Source organism: Bemisia tabaci, chromosome 6 (genome assembly GCF_918797505.1).
Source record: "Bemisia tabaci chromosome 6, PGI_BMITA_v3".
Lineage (NCBI taxonomy): Eukaryota > Metazoa > Arthropoda > Insecta > Hemiptera > Aleyrodidae > Bemisia > Bemisia tabaci.
Window position 1 is genome coordinate 1104887 of NC_092798.1, and position 22995 is coordinate 1127881.

Consider the following 22995-nt stretch of genomic DNA (forward strand, 5'->3'; position numbering starts at 1 on the left):
TCGTCATTTCGCGAATTTCTTTCCTCCCTTTGAAATGTTTCTACGAATTTGAAATTTTTCAAAGTAAAACACTGTTTAGAGTATTTTACGAAAATAATAACAAAATTTACCCCGCTACTTTTAAAATGCCCCGTTTTCCCCTTCACAGTGGCCACATCGTGTAATTTCGTCTTGTATCAGGGCGCCGTAGCAAACGCGTCCCATTGTTTATCGTTGCAGACGAATATAAGTTGAGAGAGGCCAGTCATAATGCCTTCAATTTTATTCATACATATTCTTTTGGGCAAAATGAGAGACGACGTTCCTCCATTTGCGACGTTGCAGACTTCTCTAGAAATTTTATTTTTCTTTCGAGAAGCTGGTCAACATAAAACTTAAATTCTCCATGATTTTTCGTATTCGATAGCAGAAGATTTGGTTCAAAATTTAAAGGCGTAAATTTGGATTGTTTCTCATGGAAGAGATGAATTAAGAAGGGAAATTTTGAAACATCGCAATGGAGATACGTGGTTTCGCACTTCAGTCGGTGCGATACGGACATCCATCAAGTTTAAATAGTTGCATCAAGTCCCCGTCACCGCCGACCAACGCGTCTGTCGATCGAATCAACTGCAGGTAGTATGAGCAGGGAGTCAAAACGCCTTCAATTTTTTGAACGCAATACGGACATCCGTCGAGGTTGTATAGTTGTATCAAGGCGCCGTGGCGAACGCGTCCCATTGTTTATCATTATAGACGAATATAAGTTGAGAGAGGCAAGTCATAATGCCTTCACTCTTATACATACATATTTTTGGGCAAAATGAGAGACGGCGTTTCTCCATTTGCGACGTTGCAGACTTCCGTAGAAATTATATTATTTTTTCGAGAAGCTGGTCAACATAATACTTAAATTCTCCATGATTTTTCGTATTCGATAGCAGAAGATTTGGTTCAAAATTTAAAGTCGTATAGAGCATGTAACGAACGAAAGTTTATGAAGGAATATTTCTATGAAATGAAAAAATCACTAAATAATATTATTCAACTTTAAATACAATTTAATAACAGCCATTTTTACTTTTATTCACAATACATATTTACATTCTACATACATTGTATTTTTACATTTTTCTTATGTACTTAAACTCTCATCGAGTACTGTGGGGAGAGGTGTGTTTGAACGTTTTTCCCACAAAAATGTTTCCTTCATATCGTAAATCGCGTACAAATGATTTCATTTGGTTCTTTAAGTTCTCTCTGAAGGATAGTGCTCAAAATCAGATTCAAATATGAATAAATACTCTTCAATATCGAGCATCAAAATCTACACGAACTGGAGAAAAGATATTTTTTTCTATCGGCCGCCGGATTTGGAAAGCCGTTGCCTTGTGAATGGGTTATTACATACTCCACATTTTGAAGGCGTTTTTTGCTGGCCACAGAGGGATTGTGACTTCTATAAGTATTGAGTCTCGTTTTATGTATTATTTTACATTTATATTCTTTCGGCGGTATCTCCGCCTATATTAATTGTAAATAAAAAAATGCAACTGTAATTACTCCTTTTCCCCATACTTGGCGCTTCGTTTGCGCCTAAAAATATTAACAAAATATTGCGAGGTTGTAGAAATTGTATTTATTCTGTTTTCACTCGCTGATTTTCCTACCTTGTATTTCTCAGAAGGTTTCGAGCAGTAAAGTCGGATGTACAAAAATAAAATGAAGCAGAAACTTCGAGACATTGTGATCACTAAGGCTAGGTGAACTTTCATTTTAACGATTTTGAGTTGTTACCGGAAAAACCACAATTTGATTCGAATGATTCAAACGTGAATCATGATTTTTGAAATAAAACCAAGTTGGGCTACTATTTTTTTACAGACAATTTTTTGAAAAGAAAAAAATAAAGCTCTTATTGAAGAACTTTTAGATACTAGTGACTCGATCTTCCAAAAATTGAGAGGATGGTATACAGTATCACTCTTGGTCACTGAATTGATTTCTTAACGCGCCTTGTGAATTTATAAGCTATCGAAACCATTTTCCATTCAGTTTAATTTCTCATTTTATATTTCTAATCCCCCCTCTCCAAAAAAAAGTTCAATCGTGTGACAAGCATATAACGAAAAGGTTCAAAGGGAATAAACTGGTGAAAGAATTATTTTTTTCAGACAATTTTTAGAAACCTGAAAAAGCTGCAAACAAAAGTGGAACATTCTATTCAACCTATCTTCTTTACTTAGAGTATAAGCACCATCAAATTTGTAAAATCCATGAAGAGTGAAGCAAAAATGACATATTTCCGGTAGGTATTCCAGTTTGAGATCTTAAAATCAAGAGTGAAAACAGAAAATTTCAGTTTGAGAAAGCCCTTGCAAAGAAACCTAAATTTCTTTACTGCAGCGGCATGTGAATAATTTGAAGTAAAGTAACCGCTGGAGGCACCCTTTCAGCGATCAAACGCTTCGACATTAAGTAAACAAAATTGGACGAAATATTTACAAAAGCTACCGTAAAGTAACACAAAAGATATACACAAATAAGTAGGTATTAAACAAGTCCTACTTTAGGTACATGTTTGACTTACAAGTCTAAAGTTTAATCACAGTATTGACTCTTCCAATTTCATCGTTTTGAAGGCTCCGATCTAAGCATTCCTTAATCGTGTAGTCAATTCGAACATTTTGACTCTTGGTTATACATTTTAAATGCGGAACAGAGGGTGAGGGGTCCTTACTCATTCTTACACAAAGTCTTGCTGGCTGATTATCGAAAATGATAGACAAATCGATAGACATAGAAGACACAAGGAACATTGAGCTATCCTATCGGTTGAAACGGATGGTTGTTACAGACTGAGGAGGAAATGATGGGCTAACTACAAGGTATCCCATGGGTTGCCGTTAGTTAGTCTATTATTACCTCCTTTTTACATTGCAACCACGCGCTTTCACCAACAGCGGACTGATTATTGAAATTTATGGACAAAGCTATAGACAAAGAAGACATAAGGAATATGGAGCGATCCTATTGGTTGAAACGGGTGGTTCCTATAGACTAAGGGGGAAAATGGTGGACTATACGTCGAGTCTCTTGTCGGTTCACGTTAGTTAGTCTATTACTTACCTCCTTTGTCCATTGCAACCACCTGTTTCCACCAATAGGACCCCACCATATAATTTTTGTCTTCATTGTCTATAGCTTTGTCTATCAATTTCAATAATCGGCCCGCAAGGCCGCTTTATTTCCCTTTTATCTTCTCGGTCTATCGCTCTGTCTATCAATTCCAATAATCAGCCTGCTGAAGGCTTATGTCACTCATAAAAAAAATCGGCAACAGAGAAATGGAAAACTGAACCAAACTGAAAGCTGACAAGCAAATCTTCTTAACATAAATTGCACATACTCCGTATTATCTTTGTTTAGAGAATTTGGTAAAATACAGCCGGTTTACACGTAACATTATCAGACTAACGATGCACTACTAAATGTGATAATATAGAACCTAATCACATATAAAAATGTCGAAATATTTAAGAGTGAAAAGAGAAGAGCAGTGGCGTTTTCTGACTGAAAATGTAGAGGAAACAGAATTGGACTACATTTTGCAATAATTACGAACTTCAACCATAATTTGCGGCTCATTCTAGAAACAACATAATATACGTCGTTAGTTTTCCTACGCAGATAGGTGTTTTTACGTATGAGCCAAAAATTGTAGTTCCTTATTGCAAACTACAGTCCAGATCTACAGGGAATGTAGAGCCACACTATCATTTTGCCTTCAATTTTCTAGGTAGGCCAGGAGTCATCCTTCAAATAGTCGTCTATTCGAGAATTTGTATCGTGACTTGTGATCTACAAAATTTACTTTGCAGTTAATTGTATTTTACCTCGACTGGAAATTATTTCAAGACCTGATACTCGCGCGGTTATAATTGGATGTATTTCTGCCATACGGAACTATGTGCATTATAACGTGAGGCCTGTTATGCATACGTCGTAGGCAATTAGCAATCGCCGGCAATTTGTCGGCGGTTCACACGTTCTTTTAATAAATCGCAATAATGCGCATCGGCATAGTGCAATTACTAAGGGTTATGGTCGTCAAGAGTATGAGCTCGGCTGGAAGCGCCTTCATTTTGTGTGATACTCTACGCTTTGTCACGATGTTAGTTTAGTTGCCTGTCCGATCTCAACCCAACTAATGTTACGGAGTCCACTGCACGCTCTTCTGAGTGTGCACATTTCTGCCATGTTTTTAAGGATGGAAAAGTGTCTATTCACATTATAGGCAACATAATCAGCACTCTAATCGTGTTATTATATTTTTGAATTTAATGGTTTTCTACATTTATTTACTACTGGCTTGTAAATTGCCGGCGATTGCCAATTGCCTGCGACACATATACTCTTATGGGTATCAGGGCTCATGTTTTAATGCACATAGTTCCGTTCGGCAGAAATACGTCCAATTATCGATAGGTAATAATATGATTATTACTAAATTAATAATCAATGGCAAAATAGTGAATCGTTGCCAAATTTTTTTGAGGAAGCAGTTGGTCTCTGCAATGTGCGAATATGCAGAGGACGTCACCGGGAGGAGAGGGATAGAGGAAACACGCATGTACACTTTAGCTTTGAGAGCTTGCGAACATCTTGCTGAGGTTCTTGTCCCATTATAACTTTATTACGGAAAGCCGACATTTTTTTTTATTTTCCCACGTTATAATTAAATTCTTTCATCCTATTCCGAGAAACCTACTTTGCAAAAATCGTATGCAGGAATGTTTTTTGGTTTCATTTTGGAAAATTGAAGAAGGATAGGAGTTTTGACGGGGGGGGGGGGGGGGGGGCGAGGTTTAATAATATGCTCGCTTCGCACGAATTCATACGCATATTTGTGCAATCACAATCATGATCCTGGTACAATTCATGAGGAGCAATGTGTATACGCCGGGCATCGGTAGTATAGTTTAGCGTATAGTCAGAAATTTTACATCGGGCCACAGTCATTCAAACATTTTTTATAGCTGAGACTCAATAGTTAAAAAAACAAAAACCTGAAAATCAATAGAAATGACGATTTGAGAAGGAAAGTTTTGGTCGAGGAGGGTTCTTCTAGCCCTCCTTCTTCACCTTGAGACTGCTCTTGAAGTTTCATAAGAAAAACCAGACTTAAATTTCAATTTTTTCATGTTAAACGCGAAAAATTATATTTCACGGATAATTTAATGAAATGCAAAATTCAAATTCTTATTTCCTATGAGATTTTCAATCTGAGCTTGTACCAGTCCCCCCTCCCTCCCCTCACGTGGCGCCTATGCCTTAGTGTGTTCCATCTTGAGCTCCTGTTATCCTTCCTTCGCACAATGTGCACATCCTCCGTGCAATGTGCACACTTTACATCCTCCGCACATACAATGTGTAGTGTAAGTCCATGCTGCATGGATTTCAGCGAGGATTTCAGGAACGGCGGCCGTTGCGTTGGTCCGTTGGTGTGAGGATGCCGTCAGCGGCGAGGACGAATATGACGGGGTTGAAAAATGGTGGGGTTGAAAAAATGGTGGGGTTTCAGTGCGGCGGTTCGTCCCCGCCGCACTCCTCATCTCATACTCCTTCCCCTCTCATACTGCACATCATCGAATCCTCCAGCGATAGCTCATCCATCGACGAGGATTCTGAAACTGAGAACGCAAAATTCAATTACTTAACGTCACCAACCAAGTAGCAAAATGAAAATATTATATGAAAAAAAAAAAAAAATTAGAAAATAAAGAAAAAGTAGCTAGCATCACGGAAGTAGACAGAAAATTTAAAGTGAGTGTCAATATTTACCAGAGAAACTAGGTCTATTTCCTGTCTATAAAATGGATCTATTTTTCGCCTGGAAAATTGATAGGGCTATTTTTTCAAGAAAAAATATCCAAAAACCTGATGGAAAATAGAGAAAAATTGGATATTTTCTTGCTCTATTACTTAGAAATTTAAAATTCAGAAAACAGATAGAAAAAACGCAGAATGTAGACAACAAAATTATCAGTTTACCTTGTATTTAGTGTCCGGAACATAGACAGAAAAGAGAAGTTTTTTAATGATTTTCTTACTTCTATGTGATACATCTATTTTCTTTCCAATTATTTCTTCCTATTTTATTTTTCTGTCTAGAAAATAGACAATCTCTAAATTAGTGCTGGATAGAAAATAGAACCCCATGCTACCTAGGCAACCAGAGCCGGAAAGTAAAAAAACCGAAATTTTAGCCGTAACCGCGGGGGAGGGGAGAAGTAGGGCGTCGTACCCCTCCTAGCTTCTGCACCTACAAGATATTTGAGGGGCTTGGAGGACAAGGCGCATACGTGCAGTTTTTGAAAAAATTGAGATATTAATGATTTCAAGTAAAACTAGTCTTCATGTTTATTCTGTGAAAAACTCGCGCCCAAATTTCAATATTTAAGCATCAAAAAGTCAGTTTGAACTTTCTTCCCGCCATGAGGATGCATGCTGTTTCGAAACTTCAATTTACACGTATTCCTTGAAACAGTAAAAACTGCACGCACGCGTCTTGTCCTCCAAGCCCCTCATTTGATTTTTCAATTATTCGTGACCATGTGCTGTCCAAAGTTTCCAGAGCAATTCGAATTGTTAGTCTGTTAGTCATCTATCAGATTTTTAACAAAATGTGCACTGTAACAAATACACGCAGTGCGAGGAAATGACACGAAAACAAAACTTACCAGAATGGTGTGGCACGTAAGATGATTTATGTTGCTGTTGTTGTTGGAAGGAGTAAGTTAAATGCAAATTAATATGCCGGCCGAAATTTCCTGTCTCGCCTGTCTGGTGAACTGAAATATAAAAGCAAAAGAAAACGGTCAATCGTTTAGGTCACCAATTGCATATATAATCAACAGCGTTCACATACACGGAAAAAATTGCTTAAAAATGTTGTTCATCAGCTATGTAGTTACCTAGGTTCAGCAATTTTTCCATAACGTAGTGAAAATCAATTCTGGGAAACCTTCAAGAAAGGCATTGAACTAAATGAGACATTTGTTTAAAGTACTTATTCCTTTAAAAAAAAATTAGCAAAAAGATTTTGAAAAAAACATTTTACACTCGTATCCGTAAAAAATAGCAGGAAAAGTGTCTCCATTCTCAGAAAAGCTGCACGAGTTTTCAAAAGTTTCCTCGTCTAAACTTTTTAAGTTTTTATTTGATTGTAATTTTTTTTTTTTGAGTGAAATTTCAAGGAATTACTGCCATGGGGGTGCCAACGATAGCACTGATAAGAGTAAATCAAAGTTTTTTATGGCATGAACATCTCTGTGGAATTTTATTCATGTTTTTATAAAATGTAAGCGCCTCCCTGTACAAAAAAAAAAAAAAAAAAAAAAAAAAAAAAAAAAAAAAAAAAATGACAGCTTTGTTTAAATGAGTATTTCATGAAAAAAAAAAAAAAAATCTTTTTATAATGGTAACGACCTTTCATTCTTGCTCTGATCATGATTCCATTGATAATGTTCTCTTTATTTCTATTTCTTTTTTTAAACTTTATTTTCGATACATTATGGGCAGCTAAAAAAGAGAAATCAAACTGCATTTCATCACAACGATGACAAATAAGACGACCTATTCCAACTGCATGATAAATTATTAAAGTTCTTTCCTTTTCAAGGGCAACAAAACGCGACTTAACAAAAAAGAAAGAAAAAAAGTGACCTTTAGTCTTAGAAATTTCCTTGGTTTTGAGTGTGATTCATTTTTATTTATCAGGATTAGGATACTATTGGAAGAATAGAAGGTATTATCTATAAATCAGTTGAGTTTGTCTCGCGGAAGAAGTCCGGGAAATTTACATTTCAAAAATATATTTAAAAATGCAAGGCAAATCTTCCGAAATGCCTCATCAATAGGTAGTATAAAATTGACACATGCATTAGGGATTTTATGCGAACAACTTATTGGCTAACATTTAAAGTCAAATAGACTTATTAGAGAAAAGGTTTTATTCGCGCCCAAACGATATCCTTGTTGCATAAGCGAAAATTTGAAGGCGCTTTGATCTTTTTCCTAAGCTACGCGCGCGTGTCTCGATATATTTGTATATTGCCGTGCTTAGGAAAAACGCCTCATGAGCCTGTAGACGTTGCCGAATTTCCTTCGATGAAAACCGAAGCAACTGAGAAAATTATGGATCTTTTTCCTCAAAATTTTCAGACAATTTCGTTCGCTATTCGATCTCAAATTCCTGAAAATTTCAAGGGAAAACATGAATAATTTTCCTCAAAAATACATGTTTTATCCAGGGAAATTGCCTCCAACCGAACTTTGTTCGCGGAGGCATCGGTGAAGGCCTGATGGATTTTCGGAGTTTCACATCGGTCTATACTCTCGCTACATAGGTACTCTACTTTGAAATGGGGAGGAACTCACGGTGCTGAGTTTTGATTTTGCCGGTGTGGAGGTGTTTCTTCTGCCTGGCCCTGGAGTTCTGGAACCAGACCTGGGTGACCCTCTTGGAGAGACCGGTGATCTGGGCTATCCGCTCGAGGTCCTGTCCGTCCGGGTTCGAGTCCAACTGGAAATTCGCCTGCAGCACCTGCAACTGCTCCTCCGTGAACGTCGTCCGCACCCGCTTCGCTTTGTTTTTCCCGCCGTAGCTCTCGCAGTCACCGCCCTCTGAAACCGAAAAAAAAACCATCCTCAACGTTCATCAGATCCCATCTATTTATCAAACATTTAACAGCATATAATGGACGTATATCTGTTGAACGGAACTAAGTGCCAAATTTAGTTCCTTCTGAGGATTTTAGAATCCCGGATATCGCGTTCTGTCAAACGGAACTAAGCGCCATGGAAAGCATTGCGAGTATAGGACAGAACGAGCATCGCGTACCGCAACACCCGCCAGTCCAAGCCTCCCCCCTCTCCCCATTCCTCCCTCTATGACGCTTAGTTCCGTTAGATAGAAGTGTGTCCAACTAGGCAATTCACAGAAAAAAAATCCTACTAATTATCAGCCAAAAGCCTATTTATCCATTTCAATTCTTTTTTCCGTCGCATAGAAAGTTATTTCTTGAAGGAAAAAAGCAGAAACGAGGACTTGAAGACGTTGCTGAGTGGATCGGGTCCATAGGAAAGCTTATATTTTTAGAAATATAAAACAAACAAGTTTAAAAGTGGTTGCATAGGTTTTTTCGTGAAATTTCCTATGTCAGAAACACCCCTTGAGATTGAATTTGTGACAGGATGAACATGAAAATTTGAAATTTTAGCCAAAAATTTTATGTCTAATCTCCTCTATCAGCTCGTTCTACTGTGCGTCACTGCGTTAACGGCGTAGCTCTACGATATATCGATTGACCTGCCATTCAAACCTATGAAAAGAATCGATAGACGGGTTCGCAACGAACACCTCGATAGTCGATTCTTAATCATAGCTTCAAATGGGGAAATAGCGATAATCGATCATTTACGCCTCGCTACTGCGCTGTGCGTTGCGGACAAGATCATACGAGTCTTCTCGGCTTTACCTAAACTGCCGTGATAAGGAAAAACACCGTATGAACATTCGAGAGTTGCCAAATTTCCCTTGATGAAATATGTATTTTCGAAAACATTCATGCTTATTTTTCCTTGACATTTTCAGATAACTTAGATTAAATCGCGGGTAAAAAATTGTCTGAAAATTTTGGAAAATAATATTCGCAATTTGCCCGGTAAATTCGATTTTTATCGCAGGAAACTTGGCAACGCCTGAAGGTTCAGACGGCGTTTTTCCTTAGCACGGCAGTAAAGCAAGCGAAAGTTTTGATTTCTCCGTCCTGCATGGAAGCAGAGGATGATAACAGAGCGCGATGCCATTGAAACTGGCTCGGGAAAAGGGACAGCAGGGATGGGGAGAGCGGGAGGGACGCGGAGAAAAAAATGAAGCCGGGATTCAGACGCGAACAGCGAGCTGGGAGCGGGAAACACAAAAGGAGCAATTTTAACGGGAAAATTATCGGAAGTGATTACAAGACTCCCCGGCGGGTATCCGGCCTTGGCGCCCCGATCGCGAGGGGGTGGCGTGGGCCGGGGGTGAGGAGGGGGAGGGGGAGGGGGCGCCATACCTCAACATCGGCGATTTGCAATTGAGATGCGGGTGTCAGGGGGGCATCCCGACGCGCAGTTGCATCCGCTTATCAAATCGCCCTTCCAAAGCCCTGGCCTTTGCCAGATTCCCAGTTTATGGATAATTAGACAGGACCAAGCGCCGTGGTAAAGTTTCACCACTTCCACTCCGGAGAAATTACACGTCATTTATTTGTAGGGAGTGCCCCCCTGGCCGCTACGCGGCCCAACCCTCAAGGGTGCGAGAGCTCGTTTCGCGAGCTCCCATGAAATGGGTCGCATTTTGCAACAATGAACCAAGAGCATTCCAATGTCGCTAAGATTGTGCAACTTTGTCAACCTTGCGCAAATATAAACTGATCATCTAAAGAGGATTCATCTTTACTCTCAATAAACTATAAATTCATGACGAAAATTATCTTTGCACATTCAATTTTTTGCAGGATTTCAGTAACTGTGTTGCAAAGAATGTAAGTTGCACAATCCTAGCAACATTGGAATGCTCATGGTTCTTTGTTGCAAAATGCAATCCAAATAATGCCAAATAGAGCGGGCTCATCTGAGGACTATCCGGATTGCACATTGCTAAAAGAAACCAATAGCATTCCAATGTTGCTAGGATTTTGCAACTTACATTCTTTCCTAAAAAATCACTGAACTCACGCAAAAATTACATTTTCAAAGGTATTTTTGGATTGAATTTTATTGGGAGTAAGTATAAAACTTGTTTAGGCGATTAGTTTATATTTGCAAGGTGAAAAAAGTTGCACAATCTTAGCGACATTGGAATGCTCATAGTTCCTTTTTGCAAGACGCGATCCATCTCTGATCGAAATCTGCAAAAATCATAAAAATCGGCCCGTTTGATATTTAGAACGCACTGTGACTGAAAATGAACATTTTCAATATTTTATTTGGGAGAACTTATCGACGGTGAAAGTCGGCAATCACATAACTCGGTCTGCGACGTCGCAGACTTCCTGTCATACTTTATTTTTTAAATGGAAAACTACTCAACGGCAATTCTTTAAAACTGTCATGATTTTTCTTCTCAATGCGAAGAAAATTCTGCAAAAACTTCAAGAAATAATATCAATTTGTTCTCCTTTAAAAAAATGACGTAGAGGCGGAGATTTTCAGACACCGCAAACGAGTTATGTGATTGCCGACTTTCACCGTCGTTATACAACTTTATTACGATACATACAGTGGTATTGGTATGTATGCTTTTTTTGACTTGAGCGATACGCTGGCATGCGATGTATCGCACGCCGGAAACCGTGACAACATCACCTTAACATGCATGAAACACTCGTTATCAAGTGGCTCATTGTAATCTTGGCCAGTGGTTCCCTGATTGTGAATTTGGCAACGAGAAAGAGCGCAGAGTGCGGGCCGAGCCGTCTCTCTTGCGTGGCAGGAGTGGTTCGGGGCTGTTCGGGGTGGTTGGGGGGAACCCACCCCAGCGGGAACTTTGGCAGATCGCATCTGGTAACTGTCTATTAGAATAGTGTCGGAGCTATGTTCGATTGCCGCCGCTCACCCTCTTCACCCTCCTCCCCTCCGATAAAAAAACTAATCCCTTGTGTTCTCGAGTGAGTAATTACTTTGTAATCCACGGTGTTCTTTTTGATTCCGCTGAACTTGGAATCCGCTTGCGAGTATTCGCGCGCGTGTTGCGTGTTCTCGCTAATCTCATTATGCCCGCAGAGTGCACACTCGGGGGTGCGCTCCCGTCTTGAGTAAAAACCCCGTACAGGCATTCCGATGTTGCCAAATTTCCTCTTCGAAAGAATTTGTTTTTGAGGAAAGTTACGAATATTTTTCTTTGGAATTTCCAGACTTTTTAGATCAAATTACGAACGGGATCTTGTGGAAAAGTAGATGAGAAGTATTTACAAATTTTCCTGTAATTTTGTGATTTGTCAGAGGAAATTTGGCAACGCTTGATGGCTCATACGGTGTTTTACTTATCGTGGCAGCACGATAAACTGCAGTGCCAAGGAAGAACGGCCTATGGACCTGTGTTTATTGCCAAATTTTCATCGATTGAATACGAATTTTATGGGAAACTCGTGAGTATTTTTCTTTCGATTTTTCAGAGAATTCAGTTCGCTTTTTAATCGAAAGTATTCGGGAGTCTCAGGGTAAAATATCCATAGCTTTTCTCAAAAACACGACTTTTACAGGGAGGAATTTGGCAATAATTGAATTTGTATACGGCGTTTTACCTCAACACAGCCGTGTATGGGCGTCCTGAGTTCTGCCAATGATCCTCATCTCCAAATGCTGCGCATTTCCTGAAATTCATCCTCCGCCCTGGATGCATAATTTGCCAGACGGCAATTGTATTAAAGTCTCGGAGCTCCAGACCCTCCCCCCTCCCCTTACATCAACCACCCACTCGCAGTTTCCTATCATAGGTGCTCGTAGAGGACCAGTGGAGGCAATATATGCTCTGGAGACTTCGGACTAACAATCTAAGGAATGTCATCGAGTGCCATTGGCGGATCCAGCAAATTGGCAACATTGTTTTTCTCCATTTAAACCTATGGAAATGTATCGATTTATGGAGGGGCTCGGTGCTTTGACAAAAATCGATATAAGTTTAAATGGCGAGGGAATCCGGTGTTGCCAAATTCCTGGATCCGGCTCTAGCGAAAGTCAAAGCTAGGGGTCAATCCTAATTTTTTGGACGTATTTCTGTCAAACGGAACTATGTGCATTATGATGTGAGCCCTGTTATGCATATATTCTTATGGGTCTCAGGGTTCATGTCTTAATGCACATAGTTCCCTTTGACAGAAATACGTTCTAATGATGGTTGAAGAACAACTTGACAAGGAAAACCCGGAGGCGAGGCGTTCGTGTAAGCAAGGAAAGGACTGTCACAAATCTTGCTCTGATGCCTAAATGTTCTGTTATTTCGAGGATCGGCAACGTTGTTATAAATTTAAAAAATCAATGCATTTTTAGGAAAATTGACAATGCTGCAATAAAAATTAGCAAGAGGTCACTTGATCGGCACAATATGCGACGCTGAAATTAAGTTGAGGTGAGACAAGCTTAGCACTCTATAGTTAGTTTCTCTAAACGAATTTCGCTAAAACGATTGGATACAATTATTCAGGCTCCACGGATGTTCGTGTTGCTTACGCACGAAATTGAAGGCGTTTTCACTCTTCCGACACTCACCACTTCACCCGCGACGGCGAGTTGAACTGCGAGGATCCAAAATGACAGAGCGCCTTCAGTTCCTCGTTTATATTACGAGGATATCTTTGAGGCACGAGTAATTTTTCTATAAATCATTCTCAGCACATCGCTATATCAAAACTGAAACCCAAAAGACACTCACATCCTGTAAACATGTGCGCACTATCCGTGCGTAGTGGATGTTTTGTATTATAAACGAAGAATTCGAATGCGCTCTGTCATTTTGGATTCTCGCCGTAGAGCCTGCTGCCGCACTGCGTAGCGAGTCAAGTGGTGAGTGCCTGGAGAGTCAAAGCGCTTTCACTTTCGCGCGTATGCAACACGGACATCGCAGGAGCTCGAATAGTTGCATCCAGGCGTTGTTATGAAATTTGCTCGCGGTGTTCGTTGCTTTGCTCGTTTGATTTCAGCTCAACACAATCCTAGCGTCGTCCATCGATCCGATGGAGTCAATTATTACTGATTTTTATCGCGACATTTGTAATATCAATTTTCCGAAAAATGCTTCGATGGAGAATTTGCACGCAAATTTTTGATTGATCCATAGCTGATTTTGAAGTATTTTTTATACTTTGTTTTGATACGGGAAAAAGTGCATAAAAAGAGATTTGAAGATAAGAAAATGTACCGCCCAGTGACGTCATTTGGCGGCATTTCCCCTTTAAACACATGTATCTCAGCAAATCAGATCATTTTGTCATATCTCCTAGGACGATTGTTCAATTTATGAACCAAGGGTAGTGGGTAGCCTCGTCTTCAGTTCACTCAGTAGTTTCCATTAAACACGAAATTCATCAAATTCCAGACACCTGCAAATTCTCAATTGTTTAAATGTATTACATAACGTTGTCTTTCTAAAATTTGAGCTGCTGCTCCGTTTTTCCTGTCCTAGGAACACTACAAGAATAAACCTTCCATCATAATATGTTGACACAATGGATTATTTTTCGTTCTTTAAAACTTTTTTTTCTTTATGTTACAATAAATTCCTTTCTACATTTCTATGGATCCGTGAGTACCTATGTCTAAAGTTAGAAATGAACAAGTGCAGCACGCAAAGGTAAGGCCATTGGATCAAACACTAGTACGGTCGGTCGTTAGCTTTTACCGACCTCATTAAATTGCAGAACTTTAACTAGCCTGATGACGCACTTACGATGAGCTTTTGTCTAAATCGCAAAAAAGCATACATTTTTCCGCGTAATAAACATTATTAAGTGAAAAAAATCCCAGTTCAGCGTCACAACACAGTCCCGACTGAAGTTTTCTTTTTTATTTTTATGTTGTTTTCGGATAATGAACATTCCATAAATGTGGAAGGTGGTGAGTGCCGGTTTTTATTAGCTTCGGTTCTATTATTGTCGCAATTTCTATTGTTGTAGTTATACACTTGTTTTAACATTATGAACTCAGTCAAGCTCGAGTGAAGTGAAATATTTTTTTTATCGATCGATACAGTGATTTTTTTTCGAGATCGACATGGAATCCGAAGATTTCCAGGCCTTCGTGACGAATCTACTTGAGTACGTGCATTATTGCAGGTATTGCGAAAAAGACAAATAATTTCTTTATTTAAACCCATGTAAAATATCCACATTTTATTTTTTGACCAGGCAACCTCGTATCGCCAAATACTGCTAAAAATCAGCACTTTCCTCCAAGTAAACCTTCATAAAATATCCACATTTTATCATATGGATTGCATTTCGCAAAAAGAAACCAAGAGCATTCCAATGTTGCTGGAATTGTGCAACATACACGCTTTGCAATAAAATTACTAAAACGATGAAACAAATCAGATTTACAAAGGTGTTTTTTGTGTTGCATTCATATTTCATTGAGAGAAAAGATATAACTTTTATCGATACCTAATCGGTTTACATTTGGAGGGTGAAGAAAGTTGCACAATCTTAGCGACACTGGAGTGCTTTTGGTTTCTTTTTGCAAAATGCAATCCATTTTATCATATGGCCTAGCAACTTCGTCATTGTTACCAAATCGTGATGAAAAATCAGTACTTTTTCCATTTAAAGTCATATGATATATATTTGCAATTGATCGCATAATCGGCGTTGAGGACGTCTAAATGCGCTGTTTTTGGCGTTGATCGTCCGGATCGCGTGATGGTGAACAGTTAAATGCGGTTGGCCTCACCGAACGTTTAAAATCCACGTCGCGCTCGTGCGATGAACGAGTCTGATTGTGAGTTCCGGAAAAGTGCGCTGAAAGTGGAAAAGTCCGTTCCGCTAAAAGGTAAATAGGTGAGAATTACTTTTTGCAGAACGGACCTATGTAACAAAGTGAGTAAAAGCATTTGTATGGCTACATGATTCAGTGATACCAAGATACAATTTGGCTAATTGAGATGTATGCGAACTAGTTGATCCATCGACTGATAATTTCTGCATGGGCCTTAGTAGATTTCTTAAGAATTTCCGAGTATTTATACGTAAAATTATGTGTCTCAGGCCTCTTTGGCAGTGGCGAGGCATGAATGATCGATTATCGATATTTGCCCATATGAAATTATGGTAAATAATCGATTATTAAGGCGTTCGCTGCGAACACCCTGTTTATCGATACTTTTCCATAGATTTAAACGGCCGATCAATCGATAAATCGCCATGTAGACTGCGGTATCACCCCTGAATTTTTTCTAGTGTGACGCATAAAAGAGTAGCTCTTTTCCCGACTCAACTAGATGAGGAGGGTATGGATTCGATCGATTTAAATCGACCGGAAAATATGCTCCATCGACATGAACCTATCGACACCGCTTTGATCGAAAAATGATTAAAAAATCCGCGTCGATTCGATCGATTAAATAAAACGCGAACAGATCGACGTGATTCGATCGATTCACGGGTTTGTCCATCGACTCCCGGATTTTGTCGATCGATAAGATAAGATAAGATAAGATAAGATAAGATATATATTTTTTATTCAAAAAGTAAAACATAAAACGGAAAAAACGGAAATCGGGGGAAGGAAGCCCGACTCACGGATTTGTCGATCGATGGAATCCCTGAGTCATTATCACACAATTTTTTGAGAAACCCGCGTCGATTCGATCGACATAATTCGACAAAATCGATTCACGGGTATGCCGATCGACTCACGTCGATGGGTTCACCACGTTTTTATTTTTCGATCGAATCGACACTGCCTTTTTTGAAAAAATAATTTGTAAATCGAATCGGTGTCGATGGGTTGACGTTTTTCTGTTACGATGGATTGTAGCCTGCATACAAAAGTTGGATTTTATGGGGATGAGTCTGTGAGAGTTAGGCCTTGTCTCCACGAGCCGTTTCACGAGATTTGTCCGAGGGAAAAATCCCAATTACGAAGTTGTACTTGTACCCCTAGGACCTACTGAGAGAAGAAGAAGAAGTGAAAACGAACTGTGCGATATTTTATTCATTACTACATTGTTAATGTTTGTTTAATTAAAATAATGTGTCTAATTGTCAAATGAGTGCATTTATTATTATAATCCCGGTTAAATACTCGACTTTAACTACTTTATCTTCCCGCGCAAACTAGTCGCAGGACTGTATGAGCCCCGTCCCGTGGAGACGGTAACTGGGAAAAATCCCAGAAGTTTCATTGGTAATGTAGCATCGTGTCCATGATATTGGACTCCATGGTCACCTATAAAATGTTTGGTTGCTCATCACGTCCAAGATCTTGGACTCCATGATCACTTTAATGAGGGATAATTTTTTAGTAAAATCGAAGTGAGCATAACGTCCAAAATTGTGGTATGCAGGTATTCTCTGACAATATACGAGCATATGGTCCAAACATTTATAAAGACAATTTTTGTGAAATAAAGACGTAAAAAAGTGTTTTCGTAAAAAATTGGGCATTGTTTAGGTTGAGTTAGGTTAGGTTAGGTTAGGCTCAGTTAGATTAGATACAAAAAAAGTATACGATTTTCTATCATGATCAGTAGAGTGGCGTGAATTGCCATGTATCGATTGTTCTGCCATTTAAACCTGTGGTAAATAATCGATTATTAAGGTGTTCGCTGCGAACGCCCTGTTTATCGATCCAATTCCATAGGTTCAAATGGCATAATAATCGATATATCGCAAAGCACGCCACGCCACTGATCATGATGAACTTTAAAACTAAGAACGGTCTACTTGCTATTGGACTCCATGCTCAAGCAAAGAAGTGAAAAGTTTGGCGATGAGCAATAATGAGCATGGAGTCCAAGATCTTGGACGAGATGAGCAGGCAAGTATATCAAGGGTGAGCATGGAGTCCAATATCATGGTTCATGGATGCGATGCTACATAATCGTTTCATTCCTGGGATTTGAAGTTGGGACGAATCCCATGAAAACGTCCCGTGGTGACGCGGCCCTAGACAGTTGGGGGTAGCTAGGGAGTTGTGGGTACTGACCATCGGAGCTGGAGGCGGGTCCGTCGACGATCTCGAGGTAGTGGGTCTTGCAGAGGACGCGGTCCTCGTGGAGGGCGAACTCCTCGCCGGTGCTCAGCTGCCGCTTGCAGGCGTCGCACGCGAAGCAGGCCAAGTGGTACACGTGCTCCCGCGCCTTCCGCACCCAATCCGAGGCGCTGATCCCCCGGCCGCACTTCCTGCACTTGGCGCCAAAACTTCTGGAACAAACACACAAAACCCTTAAAACCCATTCAAACAAATCCACAAAGTTTTCCCATGGACGTATTTATGCGAAAAGGAGATATGTGGAAGTGGATGGATGGGGTGTGCTCGTTAGTGGTCGGGCCATAAGAATGAATGGGGAATATAAAGCGCCAGTGACGTCAGCGGTGACGGTTTCGGGATCGGGATCGCCGTCCGGCGTCTTTAACTCATGAGCCCTGTCCACAACGCTCTCTTGCCATGCCCGCGGCTCATGAGTTAGCATATTTTGGCGCTTAGCTCCTTTTGATTTAATGTCAAATCCCGCTTGTCAATTTTCTCAAAAGGAGCTATATCCACTTTTACATTATTTCTCATGACCCAACTGACGAGCACACCCCATCTTTCCACTTGCACATATCTCCTTTTAGCATAAATACGTCCATTTGCAACTATAAATTGGACGTATTTCTGTCAAACGGAACTAAGCGCCCATTTGAGTTCCTTCCGAGGAATTTAGAATGCCGGATAGCGCGTTCTATCAAACGGAACTAACAATAAGCGCCATGGAAAAGCATTCCGAGTATAGGACGGAATGAGCCTAGCGCCCGGTTCCGCCGCCAATCCCAGCCCTCCTCTACCTTCCTCACCCTATGGCGCTTAGTTCCGTTTAACAGAAATACGTCCAATTCTAGCCCGGTTTAAAAACAACGTACGTGCCATTAGTTTCCCTATGCACATAAGTGTTTTTCCAGAGGAGCCAGAATTTATAGCTCCAAATTGCAAAATGCCGTCCAAATCATAGATTAATAAATAAGAATGGAGTTAAAACATGGGTAAACAAGGCTAAAACATTAAAAACTCCGAAAAGCAGGACGTTTCGAGCTGTTACCAGCTCATTTTTAGCTGCTAAAAACACAAAAAAATAAATAAAAATCGAGTGGCGACCTGATCCCAGCCGTTATCATGTAACCACTGGAATTATAGATACCGAACATTTGAGGCAGACAAATCATAGACTTAAGCGAATTTTCGCGTCCATCTGATCCCATCGTCTTGGACCCGATCAAGTTGCTCCCATCGCTCCCATGAGTGGGGCGCGTTAGCATTGCCGGCGCCGAGTTCTCGAAAATCTAAGATGAAAGTTTGGCGTTAGGTGGTAATATATTTTGTCCAAAATGAATCTCAAACCGCTGCGAGGAATAGGGGTTAGTCTATCAAAGCGTCACATAATATTTTTGAGGAATGCAGACCGGCAGCCTAATTGTTGAAATTTTGTGTTTGTCCGGTAGACATATAGATGACATAGATTAAATGGCGAAGCGTGATTTGTCGGCTAAGTCTAATCGCTGCTTTATCGTGCCTTTGTGAAGTTGAATGGACGACATACTAGCGGAAACATAAGAGGTGCCTTTAGCTTGTCGTGAGTTCCACCCGACGTAGGTGCGACAAAACAGCGATTAGACATAGCCGACCAATCACGCTCCACCTTTTAACCTATGTCATCTATGTCTACCCGACAAACACAAAATTTCAAAAATCAGGCTGCTATGTTATGGGAGCGTTACGAGGGGGAGAAGAGGGTGAATAAAAAAAAATCCGACTTCAAACGCTGAATATTCTCCGAGGCTTCTACTATTTTTTCTGTACCTGTTAGATGAGCCAGATATTTTAGTCCCTAACTGGAACATGTAGTCCATAAATTGAAAACCGTTGCGTCGCTTTACCGACTTGAAAATTTATTGAATTTTGCAATTAAAAACTACAAATTCTGGCTCACTGGGTAGAAAAAACGCATGTGCCATTAGTTTCCCTTGGTAGATAAGCGGTTTTATGTGAAATTAAAAATTGAAGTTCCTTATTGCAAAGTTTAGTCCACTAATAACGCCCTTCGGTGCCTTTCGAGGTGCGTTACTCCATTCTCGGAGGTGAGTATAACATAACTTATTTAAAGCGGGCGCGAAGGGGTAGGTAAGAGGGGGGGGGGGGTGGCGCGGAGAGTAATCGATAATGGGTGCAAGTGCAAGTGCAAGTGCAGCGATCCGGAATCACGGTAATTAATCGGGTCGAACCTCGAACGTCGCACACTGGATCGAGTCGATCGGAGAGGCCGGACATAAAATTTATGACTGAAACTGCTAATTTGGATGTTAATTTGATCATATTTTAAATTTTAAGGGGTGTTTCTAAACGAGATTCTCACGAGGAAACCAATGAGACCACTTTTAGAACCTCAAAGTTTTGTATGAACGGAGTTACAAGCGTTTGAAGTTTCCAAATTGTGTCCGACCTCTCCTATTGACTTGATCCATTGTGCGGCGAGGAGAAGAGAGGACCCGGCCGGTAGCGAGGGGGCGGGGAGGGGGAGGAAGAAGTGTGCTCGGTTAATTAAACAGATTCGATGTAATTTTGCGTTTAATTGGAGACTGTTGTTGTTTTTTCAGGTGCATTCTGGGAGACGGGGGCGGTGGGAGCCGGTGTGGGGGCCCATTTACAAATGGTTAAATCGTGTAGCCCGCCGATCGTACACACATAAATTTGTAAAATAATTAACTACACCGGAGTCTACTTACTTTTCGGCTTTGATTTTTTTTTTCCAAATTAATTAAAATTCCAGGCGGACGGGGGCGATTGTTCGCTTGCCGCTGGACGCCGCGGCCGCGCCGGGATCCACAAATTCCTCGAGGAATAATCGAAGGCACCGGCCGCGCTGCAGTTCGACCTGGGAACTCGCCGAGCGTCTGACGCGTTATTTAAATCGTTATGAACCTTCCGGTGTTACTTTGTCACGCCTTGATTCATTCATTTAACACGTCTGTTTTCCCTCAATCCTTTAAAAGTAATAATAATTGGATCGTGTTATAAGCAGAGAGGAAACAAGTCACATCAGCTATTGCCAAATTTAATTGGACGCAGTGATTTTAACATGAAAACGGTTTTGCGAATTTTTGACCGAATTTCAGTGAATTTTCTGCATAGCACAATGCAAATTCCTTGAAATTTTCAAAGAAATCCGCACAAACGTTCCCTTAAAAAAAAATAAATTGCCTACTTAAAGGCAACAGCTTGGTTCCTTTTCTGCTCAACGCGGTCCAATTGACGCATTGAATTAGAATCAGGGTTACCTGCCTGATTTTCCCTCGAGTTTTAATTTTTTTTAAAACAGAAAACTGAAAACTATGGCGTTTTAAAAGTTTCTGTAAATTTTTTCGAGATTATAAGGAACATCCTCACAAAATTTTCGGTCAGGATTTCGATTCGTTCTCTGTTGAAAAAATATTTGTCATGCAGCCGACGTTAAAAGGTAGAATATTCAAAGGCATGTTCTGACTGGATTTCGAGGGGAGGGGGGAATAGGGAGAGGGTATGGGAATAGAAGTCGCGCACATGACTATTTCGCCTTCAATTTTCAAGGTAGACCAGAGAAAATCCCCCATGCAGCGACAGTTGTCGTTTCGAGGATTTGTGTCTCGTGTACGAATCTAGCCTCGTAGTAATTTATTCCAACTCTACCCCGTGGTTGCTCTCACAATGTTGCTCGTTTTGATTTTTTTTTTAATCCAAGTCTCTGTGATCGACAATAAATACAAGAAATATAAAAATAGTAACACACTCCTGTGTTTCTTGGAAGGAGCAGTATCTCTAAAGCATTATCGTAAAAAACGCCACCAATCAAGCACATTGTACATTAAACTCTGCGAAAAAATCATTACATTTTTTCTGTTCAAAAAAAATCTGGAGAGTAATCAAGGATAACTTAAGCTCTCGCGAATGAAACATCTTCATTAAAACCTCTGATTCACCACTTGGGGAAAAGTACATCTATTTTTTAGAGGCATCCATCGGAAATCGAGGAAAATTTCTGAGAAATATCATACCTATTGCACATTTTTCAAGGGAGAATCGTGCGATGAACTTGTAAAAAAACTTATTTGTGATCCAACTTGGAAGAAATAATTATGAAAATGACAGCTCTGTTAGCGCTGGTCCGCATTTCAAATTCCATTTTTTTTGAAGGGGAAGTTTTCAAGTACACATTCGCAGGAGACATTGCGCGCAGCAAACCGTCGGTGATTATTTAACAGTGAAACACATCCTCAATGCAAATGATATGTAAGCGAGGAACGGAGCCAAAGACATTATTTTTACCTTTTACTTTTTAATTTTCTTATAATCCACGAAATAAAGTGACAGAAATAATTACTTGGCATAATCGGATTGTTTCAACTAGAATGGGCTTGACTTCACTTTCACCCACGAAAATCCAACCTCTTTATGAATAAATCTAAAATGATTTTTGCTAAAATAACGGATCTGACTAAGGGCCGGATTAAGGGGGTGGCCACATGGGCCGCGGCCCATGGCGGCAAAATTAGGGGGCGGCAAATTTTGCAATTTTTTTAAATACAGGTACAAAAAAATCGGATTCAGAAAAAAATTACAAACAAGAAAAGGTGACAAAATCTCTCATTTCCTGAGAGTACATTAATTTCTGATAATTTTGTCGTATTGCGGTGATACAAAAGACTGCGCACCTTTAATTAGTTGAGTTAAGAGAGAAACCAAACACGTAATTTGGCTTGGAGCGGCGAGGCGCAAAGAGAAATGATGACGAGGACTTGAGATGAAAAGGAGAAGCCCTCGACGCGACGCGACGCGGCGGTCGGCATGTAACACATATTAACGCCTACGAGACTGCATGAATACCTCACGCATTGCGTCAAACACAGTACGGTCAACAGCGGTCGGCGCGGCGCGGCGTGAAACGCACAGTGCCTACAAGAATACATGAATACTTCACGCATTGCGCCAAACAGTGTTGTCAGCGCGGCACGGCGGCGGATGTTAAAATTATTAAACCAAATTTATGTTTATTCTTTCTTAATTTTTTAGTTCATTTCTTACAAATGAAAGGCCTTGTCCCCACAGAGATAGGTTTACGGAACTGAACATTCGCGCGAAGTTCCGTGAACTTTTGCTAGTATAGTGTTGACAGGGCTCACGCAAAAAATGTGTCCAACACGAGTGAACGCGTCTTATGCACCCTTCTCCCTCCGGCACGTTCAC

General features: G+C 40.2%; 1 protein-coding gene across 2 annotated transcripts in view; it reads right to left on the minus strand.

Moving 5' to 3' along the window:
- Positions 1 to 957: 957 nt before the first annotated feature.
- Positions 958 to 22995, minus strand: part of Awh (LIM/homeobox protein arrowhead) — a 118264-nt gene continuing 96226 nt past the window's right edge. The window contains exons 3-6 of one of the 2 annotated variants that reach the window (XM_019046648.2): positions 17728 to 17942; positions 8422 to 8667; positions 6723 to 6833; positions 958 to 5672 (exon numbers count right to left, since the gene is read on the minus strand). In XM_019046648.2, coding sequence (XP_018902193.1) covers positions 5596 to 5672; positions 6723 to 6833; positions 8422 to 8667; positions 17728 to 17942 — 649 coding nt within the window. In that variant the 3' untranslated portion in view covers positions 958 to 5595. Of the gene's footprint in view, positions 5673 to 6722; positions 6834 to 8421; positions 8668 to 17727; positions 17946 to 22995 lie in introns of both variants that reach the window. The other variant, XM_019046647.2, reaches the window with a different exon arrangement.